Genomic DNA, 12,925 nt, shown 5'->3' with positions numbered 1-12,925 from the left:
CACCTCTCCCCCTCCCCACACACTCACACCTTTCCCCACACACTCACACCTCTCCCCCCCCCCACACTCACACCTCTCCCCCTCCCCACACACTCACACCTTTCCCCACACTCACACCTCTCCCCTCCCCACACCTCTCCCACCTTTCCCCACACTCACACCTCTCCCCCTCCCCACACCTCCCCCCTCCCCACACACTCACACCTCTCCCCCTCCCCACACACTCACACCTCTCCCCACACACTCACACCTCTCCCCCTCCCCACACACTCACACCTCTCCCCCCCCCCACTCACACCTCTCCCCCTCACCCTCACACCTCTCCCCCCCACACACTCACACCTCTCCCCCACACACTCACACCTCTTTCCCCCACCTACTTACACCTTTTTACCCCACACACTCACTTGGGTGGTGCTGGGAGGATGGTGTGGTAGTTATAGTGCTGCTGCTGCTGGTGGAGAATCTGCAGCTGGAGGAACAGCTGCTGCTGGTGGAGGATCTTGGTGTAGGTGGAGTCCAGCTGAGGGGGAGGCTCCCGGTCAGCCTTCTGGTCCGGAGGGATGTACTGGTGGTACTTGAGCTTCTTCACCTTGGGCTTGTTGTCTTTGGCCTTCTTAGGCCTCTGGGGGGGCCGCTCCAAACTGGGTTTCGACTGGGAGTGGTGGAAGAGTGGGACATGGGGAGAGAGAGAAATAGTAAGTAAGATATGATTGCATGCATACACAAAGTATTAAATTCCATTTAATACTGGACACAGGGGATGTATCTCACCTTGGTCTGACCAGTAGCAGGGCGGGAAGCTCCCGACATCACTGTCCCATTGGTCAGCTTCTGTGGTGGCAATGAGTCTTGGCCATTCACTAACAGCGGAGGTGGTGGTGGGACCTGGGTAAGGAACTGAGAAAACATCTGATTGGTCAGTTTAAGTGTCAATAATGGGACAACTCCTGTGATTACTTGTCTATGTAACTTGCAGGAATACCAGTGGCTATCTCCATTATGTGGCTATACATACTGTTCAAAAATAAGACTTCAACCTACTAGCTGTGAGGGGGACATGTCCTTTTTCTGAGTGAGCATGTCAGAGGGGGAAAGCTGAGAGAGTGGACCCAGTGGAGAGTCGTGATTGGCTAGCGTATCCGGAGAAAATGCATCACTGCTGTCCTCGTCCAATGAGGATTCTCCTGCACCCTTTGGAGAATCTGAGAGTGACATTTATTAAACCTCTATTTTGCCATTCTTCTCACCAAACAAATTATTGTCTCCAACAACAAGTTGATTAGTTGTGAGGTTGAGTCTCACTACAACAAACATCAACTGTATTTCAAAACAGAGGGAATAGTAATTGGTAATATGAAAAAGAGGCAATGGCCAAACCAGAATGACTAATGATGGAAGTGGTCACAGTCTCTCCAGCACAAGGATTTAGCAATAACAATGTCCCCACACTAGTCCAGTATTGTGACATTGATGCATTGCAATGATAACATTTGAGGAACATTTGAATGTGAACCATGAAAAGTGATTAATTGAAGATAAGGGCGTTTGGGAGTGGTTGGGTACATTTGTCTGAGTGAGGGACTAATTCACCTGGCCAGTAAACGTGTTGCAGTGGACTGCACAGGAAGGACGCTCCTACCCAGTTGACTAAGGTGTTGTTGTGTACATACTGGAACTTATGTTGTGTATGTACCCAGTAAAGTGTTGCAATGAGAAGTAGTGTTGTATACTTGATCTGTAATCTAGAACAGAAGTGAGTGTTTCAGTGGACAGTGTGTGTGTATTGCAGTGGACAGTGTGTGTTCATACCCAGTAGTGAGTGCTGCAGAGGACAGTCCAGGTCGACAGGCAGGATGTTCTTGTGGATGAGCTCTATAGGACCAGGTCTGTGGGAGATCTTATCATTGAGGTCATCAGCCAGCCTGGCCCTCTTCAGCTGCAGCTGCTTGGCCTGCAGAGACGGCTCTGCTGACGTCTCTGCGTGAAGAGAGAAGAGGAACAAAAACACACGGTATTAGGCCGGTTAGATGTACTGCTAAATTCTCTAAAACGACATTGGAGGCAGCTTATGGTAGAGAAATTAACATTAAATTCTCTGGCAGCAGCTCTGGTGGACAATCCTGCAATCAGCATGCCAATTGCACGCTCCCTCAAAACTTGAGACATCTGTGGCAGTGTTGTGTGACAAAACTGCACATTTTAGAATAGCATTTTATTGTCCACAGCACAAGGTGCACCTGTGTAATGATCATGCAGGGGTATGGATTATCTTGGCAAAGGAGAAACGCTCACAAACAGGAATGTAAACAAATCTTCCATACGCACAGAATTCTTGAGAAATAAGGTTTGTGTGTGTATGGAACATTTCTGGGATCTTTTATTTCAGCTCATGAAACATGGAACCAACACTTTACATGTTGCGTTTATATTTTTGTTCAGTGTAGATCAGCACAAACAGATGCGGTATATTTGGCTCACTGCCTCTAGAGAAGTAATGTGTGGGGTGTAGTTCTGTGGTGATCAGCGAGGGGGCGCTGTGACTCACCCTCCAGTATGTGCATCCTGACCAGCTCTGAGCGCTCAGGACGACTCCTGATCTTCCTCTTCAGATAGTCCTCAGTCTGGAAGAGAGGAGAGGTGGATGAGAGGGGGAGGGAGAGGGGGGAAAAGAGGAGAGATGGATGAGAGGAGAGAGGGGGGAGACTACTAGACTTACCCTGGCTCTCTCCAGATTCCTCCGCTGCTCGTGGAAGGCCGCCGGACTCTTCAGTGCTGCGGTGAGGGAAAGAGAGAAAACAATAATGGAGAGGGAACGACCGTGAATGAAAACTCCAACAAATGAGTACAGAGCAAAGCACTAGTGGAGACAGTGTGAGAGCTGATACCGAGGAACACATTGCACAAAGCAGAACTCTGTATATGAAAAAGTCACTGGCGTTCTATCCACCAAACAGTAATAACAGAAAACAGAACAGTATGTTGTTGTCTTGACTAGTAAGTGACCTGTTTCAGCAGAACAGTGAAGGAGGAACAGCTTGCTATAGTATAAGAGAGGTGTACGCAGGGGAACCCATAGAACTATCAATAAAGATGTGAATTACAGCACAGCCAGGAGATTTAAGGAAGACATGTGAAAGCTGAGAGAAGAGTGATGGGTTGACTTTCTGAGAAAGACTTTCTACACTTATCACTCTCTTCAACTGTATGGGTCTTCAGCATGCCCCCGTGTGTCACATCATTCAGAAGTTGGAAAACACAAAGACGTGCGCACCAACACACTGGATGGTTGAAGAGGATGTTGGGAGGGACACTGAAGATTTCATCATCACCTTTTGCCCAATGTGAAACCTTAAATCAGCTCAACTGTCAAACAGTGACGTGTGTGTGCGTGTTTATTGAGGGACGCAATGCTGGCTTACGGAAGGTCAAATAGGAGGGTCGCAGACTGGCATGCCTAAATATTGGCCTGGGATTCCTGTGATGTAACTAATCAAATCAAGTCGACTTTTGCCTACAAATACATGCAAATGGATCATGGAGGATACAGCCTACTCTGTAATTCAGTCTGCTTTATAGTACCAACTGCAAATCCATGGCGTGAGCACATTACGGTCTATTAACTCTACAGAGCCTTGACGGTAAAGCAGTTCTGCTATAGCTTTGGGCCATCGTCATAAGAAGTCCCTTTTAAAAGGCTGGTTGGTAATGCCTCCTCCTCCACAAGAAGACAACCTGACCCTCAGTAATCTGGACTAATCTGGAATCAAGTCCTGTATGTCTGAGCCAGGCCACCATAGAGACACCTAGTTCTCCTGGCCTGTTGTTGTTGTGTATAAGACTGGGAGCACAGGGGAGAGAGAGGCCCATTTTATGGCCAGGTTAGACACGTAAACAATAAGGCCTGGGGGGGTGTGGTATGCAGGAGAGAGGCACTGATTGCAAATATACCACAGCTAAGGGCTGTTCTTAGGCACGACGCAGCGCAATCAGTGCCTCTCTCCTGTAAGAAGTAGCCCATGCTCTTCCTCCTACCAACAGCTGAACACTGAGTCTCCTCAGTCTCTTCAGCTGCTGAAAAGAACACATAACAGGAAGTGGACACAGAAGGGGAAGCTGGCTGGCCCACTTGATGATAACAACACCACGACCACAGAACATAACACAACACAAATTACAACAACACAATGCAAATTACAACAACAGAACAGGCCTGTCAGTCCAAGGGGACCAGGAACAGACACTGTACTGGTCAAGAATGCAGAGGGTGACATTGTATTATATTTGCTGGTCTAGACTCTAGAGATAAGAATAGAGAGTTTGGGCACTACTTACGTGGCATGATCCCTTGGCTGACCAGCTCCTCCCGGGTGCGTCTCTGCTGTAGTTTGAGCTGGAGGACTGCATGACAACAGAGAGAGAGGGAGAGAGGAGAGTCAGCAACTGCCAGCATGGAAACAACAACCACCTCTTCAAAACCAGAGTTTCAGTCCCAGACTGCCATCCTACACTGAACCGTCCATCCGCACGGCAGAAAGGGTATCCTTGTGTCAACAAACACTGGAGTAGACAGCTTGAGCAGGACTCAATGGACAGAACCCACTCCCTCTCTCTTTCATTCTCTTTTGTTTCCTCCCTCACTCTTAAAAAAAGCTGTGGCAGAGGGCAAAGGGAGGGTGGAGTTTGGTGGCATTTATTACAAACTTCCTGTTTCTAAACTCTTGGTTGTTGATTGCGCAGTGCGCTTATAAAAACCCACACAGAATGTATGTGTGTGTGTGAGAGAGCGAAAGAGAGATAGAGGGGAAGATAAAGGGAGAGAGAGATTACACAGATCCACAAAGAATTTGAAAACAAACCCAATTGTGATAAACTCCTTTATGTACTGGGTGAAATACCACAGTGTGCCATCACAGAAGCAAGATTTGTGATCTGTTCCCACAAGAAAAGGGCAACCAGTGAAGAACAAACACCATTGTAAATACAACCTATATTTATGTTTATTTATTTTCCCTTTTGTACTTAAACTATTTGCACATCGTTACAACACTGTATATATAGACAAAGACATTCGAAATGTCTTTCTTCTTTTGGAATGTTTACTGTAATTTCTTCTGGTTTATTTCACTTTGTGTAAAGCTCCTTAAATTGAAAAATGGAATTGAGAGAGATAGAGTGGGGGAGCTAGAGAGGGGGAAAGAGAGAGCGAATGAGAGATAGAGAACGAAAGAAAGAGAGAGAGCAAGAGAGATGGTGGGAGATAAGAGAGCGAAAGAGCGAAAGAAAGCACAAAAGTGTGAGATAGAGGAGATATAAAGTGAAAGAGATAAATAGGGGGAGCTAGAGAGAGAAAGAGATAGTGAAAGAGAGCAAGAGAGAGATAGATGGGGAGATAGAGAGAGGGGAGATAAGAGAGCACGATAAAGAGAGCGAAAGAGAGATACAGATATGGAGAAAGCAAAAGAGATAGTGTGAAAGAGAGAGCAAAAGAGAGGGAGTGTGAGAGCGAAAGAGAGAGGGGGAGATAAAGAGAGAGAAGGGAGATAAAGCGAGATAAAGAGAGCAAAAGAGAGAGAGAGCAAGCGAAAGAGAGTGCAAGAGACAAATAGAGCAAAAGAGAGAGAGGTAAAGAGAAAGTGAAAGAGAGGGGGAGATAAAGATAGGGGGTGATAGAGAGCGAGAGATAAAGACAGCGAGAGAGAGAGATAAAGAGTGCGAAAGAGAGAGAGCAAGGAGAGATGGGAAGATAAAGTGAGCGAAACAGAGAGATAGAGGAGATAAAGAGGGGGGGAGGTGAGAGCGAGCAACAAAAAAGAGCGATGAAGAGAGCAAAAGATAGTGTGAAAGAGAGAAATAGAGGAGATGAGAGCGAAAGAGAGAGACAAAGGGAGAGTGAGAGATGCAGGCGGTAATTCTGTCAGCAGACTGTTTTACCACTGCCATTCTTAGGTCGACCTATTACTATGCATTCCTCACAGCAGCCTGTATTATCAAGACAAGCTATGGTATGCAATCCATCAATGTAAATAATGCAGAAAGAATTGTTGGTACTGCAAGTCTTGCAACAATTAAGGGAAGTAAGCAGGTCCTTGTCAGTCTTCCAGTCAGAACAACTGACCTGACCCCCAGTGGTGTAAAGTACTTTAAAATACTTTGAAGTACTACATAAGTAGTTTTTTGGGGTATCTGTACTTTACTATTTATATTGTTTACAACTTTTATACTACATTCCAAAAGAAAATAATGTATTTTTTACGTCATACATTTTCCCTGACAACCAAAAGTACTTGTTACATTTTGAAATGCTTAGCAGGACAGAAAAATGGTCCAATTCACACTCATCAAAAGAACATCCCTGGTCATGACTACTGCCTCTGATCTGGCAGACTCACTAAATACAAATGCTTTGTTTGTAAATTATGTCTGAGTGATGGAGTGTGCCTCTGGCTATCTATAAATAAATAAAAACAAGAAAATGGTGCCATCTGGTTTGCTTAATATAGGGAATTTGAAATGATTTATACTTTTGATAAATAAGTATATTTAGTAAGTACATTTACTTTTGATACTTAAGTATATTTAAAACCAAAAATGTTAGATTTTTACTCAAGTAGTATTTTACTAGGTAACTTTGAGTCATTTTATATTATGATATCTTTACTTTTACTCAAGTATGACAATTGGGTACTTTTTCCACTATTGCTGACCCCTAACCACCTAAACTACTTTGTGTTTGAGTGACACGAGATACACATCTCTTCAAAGGACTCAGGCTAAGTGAGTGTCCTGCTTCCCTGTCCCTTCAGTCCAGACCTAAATCTAAATACTCTTCCACACCTCTCCTTTCCATCCATGTCGTCATTCCTTCTGGAACACTGACATCTGAAAGCAAGGGGTACAGTTGTAAGTTCCACCATGAACATCCCTCTGGATCTGCTGTAGTCATGGATGAAGTAGGACGAGGAGAAGACTATTTATTAGAATACAGGCCCCAGGCATCCACAGTTAGAGAGGAGAGAAGAGAAGAGAGAGAAGATGAGAGAGAAAGCGAGAGAGAGAAGAGAATGCAGAGCGAGAGAAAGAAAGATGAGAGAATGCAGAGTATAACCCATATTTATATTTATTTTCCCTTTTGTACTTGAACTATTTGCACATATGATATTTGAAATTTCTATTATTTTACAACTTTTGTGAGTGTAATGTTTAATGTTAATTTTTATTGTTTATTTTACTTTTTTAAAATTATCTACTTCACTTGCTTTGGCAATGTTTACATATTTCCTATTCCAAAAAAGCCCTTAAATTGAATTGAGAAAGAGAATAAAGATAAGAGAATGCAGAGTGAGAGAGAAGAAAGATGAGAGAGAGAATGCAGAGAGAGAGCAAACTAGAATTCTATTTGGCCCTAAACAGAGAGTACAGTGGCAGAATACCTGACCACTGTGACTGACCCGAACTTAAGGAAAGCTCTGACTATGTACAGACTCAGTGAGCATAGCCTTGCTACTGAGAATGGTCGCCGTAGGCAGACCTGGCTCTCAAAATCAAATCAAATTTATTTATATAGCCCTTCGTACATCAGCTGATATCTCAAAGTGCTGTACAGAAAGACAGGCTATGTGCACACTGCCAACAAAATGAGGTGGAAACTGAGCTGCACTTCCTAACCTCCTGCCAAATGTTTGACCATAGAGACACATATTTCCCTCAGATTACACAGATCCACAAAGAATTCGAAACAAACCCAAGTTTGATCAACTCCCATATCTACTGGGTGAAATACCACAGTGTGCCATCACAGTGGCAATATTTGTGACCTGTTGCCACAAGAAAAGGGCAACCAGTCAAGAACAAACACCATTGTAAATACAACCCATATTTATTTTCCCTTTTGTACTTTAACTATTTACGCATTGCTACAACACTCTATACAGACAAAATATGGAATTTGAAATGTCTACTATTTTGGAACTTCTGAGTGTAATGTTTACAGTAAATTTGTATTGTTCATTTCACTAATGTTTATTATCTATTTCACTTGCTTCAACAATGTTAACATATGTTTCCCACGCCAACAAAGCCTTTAAATTGAATTGAGATAGAGAAGAGAGATGAGAGAGAGAGAATGCAGAGAGAGTGTGAGAGAGAAAAAGAGAGACAAAAGAACAGGGAGGAGGGCCAACAGTGTGCTCATGTGTCATTAGGTCTAATTAAATATGTCTGCCACTGTCACCAAAGGGCCTCCAGACCTGGCACAGCATAGCCCACACCTACTGTGCGTACGTGCGTGCGTGCGTGCGTGCGTGCGTGCGTACACACACATACGGTTAAAACCGTTGGGCCAGTAACCAAAATGTCGCTGGTTCAAATCCCCAAATCTGACATTCTGCCATTGAGCAAGGCAATTAAGCCCCAACAACAACTGTTCCCAGAACGTCGATGACGTTGAATAAGGCACCCCCCCCACACCTCTCTGATTCAGAGGGGTTGGGTTCAATGCACAAGACACATTTCAGTCGAATGCATTCAGTTCTGCAACTGACTTGGTATACCTTCCACTTTCCCACACACACATAGCTCGAAGTCTCCCTTATGAACTCACATGCACACACACACTTGGCATGGCCGAACACTTAGCATGGCCATTGGAACAAATCTATTTGGAAAGCACAGTAATCATCCAATGACCTCACCATTTGGACATTAGCTTGATCATTACACACCACAACCAGGGAGATATATGAGGAATGACCGAAGCCTTTGACTTATTATGGTTCACGACACGGATCAATAAGAAAGGAGCAAGAAGGGGATGGATGAAGCTTGACAGAAGTCTGGTCACCATACAGAACCAAACCCAAAGCTTGTGCTAGACAATAAACTTTTGAATTATAACATCTTGGGGTAGCCTACATTCTTTTAGTCTTCTAACCCCACCCACCCACCTTCTTTAGTCTTCTAACCCCACCCACCCACCTTCTTTAGTCATCTAACCCCTCCCACCCAACTTCTTTTAGTCTTCTAACCCCTCCCTCCCACCCACCTTCTTTAGTCTTCTAACCCCACCCACCCACCTTCTTTAGTCATCTAACCCCTCCCACCCAACTTCTTTTACTCATCTAACCCCTCCCACCCACCTTATTTAGTCATCTAACCCCTCCCACCCACCTTCTTTTAGTCTTCTAACCCCTCCCACCCACCTTCTTTTAGTCTTCTAACCCCTCCCACCCACCTTCTTTTAGTCTTCTAACCCCTCCCACCCACCTTCTTTTAGTCTTCTAACCCCTCCCACCCACCTTCTTTTTAGTCTTCTAACCCCTCCCACCCACCTTCTTTTAGTCTTCTAACCCCTAACCCCTCCCACCCACCTTCTTTTAGTCTTATAACCCCTCCCACCCACCTTCTTTTAGTCTTCTAACCCCTCCCACCCACCTTCTTTTAGTCTTCTAACCCCTCCCACCCACCTTATTTAGTCATCTAACCCCTCCCACCCACCTTCTTTAGTCTTCTAACCCCTCCCACCCACCTTCTTTACTCATCTAACCCCTCCCACCCACCTTATTTAGTCATCTAACCCCTCCCACCCACTTTTTTAGTCATCTAACCCCTCCCACCCACCTTCTTTTAGTCTTCTAACCCCTCCCACCCACCTTCTTTTAGTCTTCTAACCCCTCCCACCCACCTTCTTTAGTCTTCTAACCCCTCCCACCCACCTTCTTTTAGTCTTCTAACCCCTCCCACCCACCTTCTTTTAGTCTTCTAACCCCTCCCACCCACCTTCTTTTAGTCTTCTAACCCCCCCACCCACCTTCTTTTAGTCTTCTAACCCCCCCACCCACCTTCTTTTAGTCTTCTAACCCCTCCCACCCACCTTCTTTAGTCTTCTAACCCCTCCCACCCACCTTCTTTAGTCTTCTAACCCCTCCCACCCACCTTCTTTTAGTCTTCTAACCCCTCCCACCACCTTATTTAGTCATCTAACCCCTCCCACCCACCTTCTTTAGTCATCTAACCCCTCCCACCCACCTTCTTTTAGTCTTCTAACCCCTCCCACCCACCTTCTTTTAGTCTTCTAACCCCTCCCACCCACCTTCTTTTAGTCTTCTAACCCCTCCCACCCACCTTCTTTTAGTCTTCTAACCCCCCACCTACCTTCTTTTAGTCTTCTAACCCCCCCACCCACCTTCTTTTAGTCTTCTAACCCCTCCCACCCACCTTATTTAGTCATCTAACCCCTCCCACCCACCTTCTTTAGTCTTCTAACCCCTCCCACCCACCTTCTTTTAGTCTTCTAACCCCTCCCACCACCTTATTTAGTCATCTAACCCCTCCCACCCACCTTCTTTAGTCATCTAACCCCTCCCACCCACCTTCTTTAGTCATCTAACCCCTCCCACCCACCTTCTTTTAGTCTTCTAACCCCTCCCACCCACCTTCTTTTAGTCTTCTAACCCCTCCCACCCACCTTCTTTTAGTCTTCTAACCCCTCCCACCCACCTTCTTTAGTCTTCTAACCCCTCCCACCCACCTTCTTTCAGTCTTCTAACCCCTCCCACCCACCTTCTTTCAGTCTTTTAACCCCTCCCACCCACCTTTTAGTCTTCTAACCCCTCCCACCCACCTTCTTTTAGTCTTCTAACCCCTCCCACCCACCTTATTTAGTCATCTAACCCCTCCCACCCACCTTCTTTTAGTCTTCTAACCCCTCCCACCCACCTTCTTTTAGTCTTCTAACCCCTCCCACCCACCTTCTTTTAGTCTTCTAACCCCTCCCACCCACCTTTTTTAGTCATCTAACCCCTCCCACCCACCTTCTTTTAGTCTTCTAACCCCTCCCACCCACCTTATTTAGTCATCTAACCCCTCCCACCCACCTTCTTTTAGTCTTCTAACCCCTCCCACCCACCTTCTTTCAGTCTTCTAACCCCTCCCACCCACCTTCTTTCAGTCTTCTAACCCCTCCCACCCACCTTCTTTAGTCTTCTAACCCCTCCCACCCACCTTCTTTTAGTCTTCTAACCCCTCCCACCCACCTTATTTAGTCATCTAACCCCTCCCACCCACCTTCTTTTAGTCTTCTAACCCCTCCCACCCACCTTCTTTTAGTCTTCTAACCCCTCCCACCCACCTTCTTTTAGTCTTCTAACCCCTCCCACCCACCCACCTTTAGTCATCTAACCCCTCCCACCCACCTTATTTAGTCATCTAACCCCTCCCACCCACCTTTTTAGTCACTAACCCCTCCCACCCACCTTTTTAGTCATCTAACCCCTCCCACCCACCTTCTTTTAGTCTTCTAACCCCTCCCACCCACCTTCTTTTAGTCTTCTAACCCCTCCCACCCACCTTCTTTAGTCTTCTAACCCCTCCCACCCACCTTCTTTTAGTCTTCTAACCCCTCCCACCCACCTTCTTTTAGTCTTCTAACCCCTCCCACCCACCTTCTTTTCGTCTTCTAACCCCTCCCACCCACCTTCTTTTAGTCTTCTAACCCCTCCCACCCACCTTCTTTTAGTCTTCTAACCCCTCCCACCCACCTTCTTTTAGTCTTCTAACCCCTCCCACCCACCTTCTTTTAGTCTTCTAACCCCTCCCACCCACCTTCTTTTAGTCTTCTAACCCCTCCCACCCACCTTTTTTTTCGTCTTCTAACCCCTCCCCCCACCTTTTTTCGTCTTCTAACCCCACCCACCTTTTTTAGTCTTCTAACCCCACCCACCTTTTTTAGGCTGTGATAAGTTTGTCTCTCGTAGTCCATCCTCAAGTCTTGCTTGTCCAGCTCTTCCCCCATTGGAACATAGTCCAAGGGGGCGGCCTCAAAGGACAGGAAGTGGTTGGTGTCAAGCATTATTATTTAGACTTGCTATTAATTATCTGTAAACATGAACTTTCATAAAGAGGTGTCGTCGTTCAAGTCTTGAATGGACGCTGATATAGCGGTGGCCACCGATATAGAGCTAAAGGCAGGCGGGTCTCTAAAAAGAGGTCTCGTCTGCAATCGACGAAATCAAGATCGTATTGACTTTCCTTTCACCTACATCGAGGCAGGGAGAAGACGTTAGTCTTATTCATTGCTTGTCCAGATAATCAACCTTTCACAAGCACGGTCAGAATTTAAGAAAAAGTAGCTTGAAAATTATATAAAAAAAGGGGATGTGATTCGATTCAAGAAAGCTTGTCGTCTTCTGTCTTCCAGGTCAGAACGTCTATTTTCTTCTCTGTCTCTCCATCCTTCCCTCATTTTCTCTCGTCGTGACAGTCAGCTAGAAACGATAGAGCTGCTCTACAAAGGTGTCCAATGAGACGGTGGAAATCGTCAGGGTAAAGCCAAATATGAAAGAGAGAGAGAACGAGGGATGAGAGAAAAAGGAAGGCAGCAGCAGAGATGAGCCCAGAGAGAGACTGCTCTGCTTGCGGCTCCTCAGTCACGACACGCGCGCGCACGTGGTGTTGTTAGTGATAGAGTTCTCCCACGCAGCTGTTACCATTCATTCACAGTTACAATCTGAATCTCTGCCCACAAACAGTACCGTACCAGTCAAAAGTTGACACACTGACTCAAGGGTTTTTCTTTATTTGTACTATTTTCTACATTGTAGAATAACAGTGAAGACATCGAAACAATGAAATAACTTAAATATAATCCAAAAAATATTTTACCAAGTAAGTTTACTGGGAACACATTCTCATTTACAGCAACAACCTGGGGAATAGTTACAGGGGAGATGAGGGGAATGAATGAGACAATTGTAAGCTGGGGATGATTAGGTTACTGTGATGGTATGATGGAAAGATTAGGAATTTAGCCAGGACACCGGGGTTAGAACACCTACTTCGATAAGTGCCATGGGATCTTTAGTGACCACAGAGTCAGACAGCCGTTTAGCGTCCCATCCGAAAGATGGCACCCTGCACAGGGCAATGT

At 45.5% G+C, this 12,925-nt stretch overlaps 1 protein-coding gene across 3 annotated transcripts in view; it reads right to left on the bottom strand.

The window, feature by feature from the left end:
- LOC112258476 (myocardin-related transcription factor A-like) overlaps window positions 1–12,925 on the bottom strand; it is a 64,130-nt gene that overhangs the window by 8,150 nt on the left and 43,055 nt on the right. For all 3 annotated transcript variants that reach the window (XM_042326762.1, XM_042326763.1, XM_042326766.1), the window contains 7 exons: window positions 4,336–4,401; window positions 2,720–2,775; window positions 2,549–2,624; window positions 1,813–1,980; window positions 1,045–1,205; window positions 775–900; window positions 408–655 (listed from right to left, as the gene is read on the bottom strand). In XM_042326762.1, coding sequence (XP_042182696.1) covers window positions 408–655; window positions 775–900; window positions 1,045–1,205; window positions 1,813–1,980; window positions 2,549–2,624; window positions 2,720–2,775; window positions 4,336–4,401 — 901 coding nt within the window. The remainder of the gene's footprint in view (window positions 1–407; window positions 656–774; window positions 901–1,044; window positions 1,206–1,812; window positions 1,981–2,548; window positions 2,625–2,719; window positions 2,776–4,335; window positions 4,402–12,925) is intronic.

This window comes from Oncorhynchus tshawytscha, linkage group LG01, assembly GCF_018296145.1.
Source record: "Oncorhynchus tshawytscha isolate Ot180627B linkage group LG01, Otsh_v2.0, whole genome shotgun sequence".
NCBI classification, from domain to species: Eukaryota; Metazoa; Chordata; class Actinopteri; order Salmoniformes; family Salmonidae; genus Oncorhynchus; species Oncorhynchus tshawytscha.
This window is presented reverse-complemented; position numbering and strand designations above follow the sequence as displayed.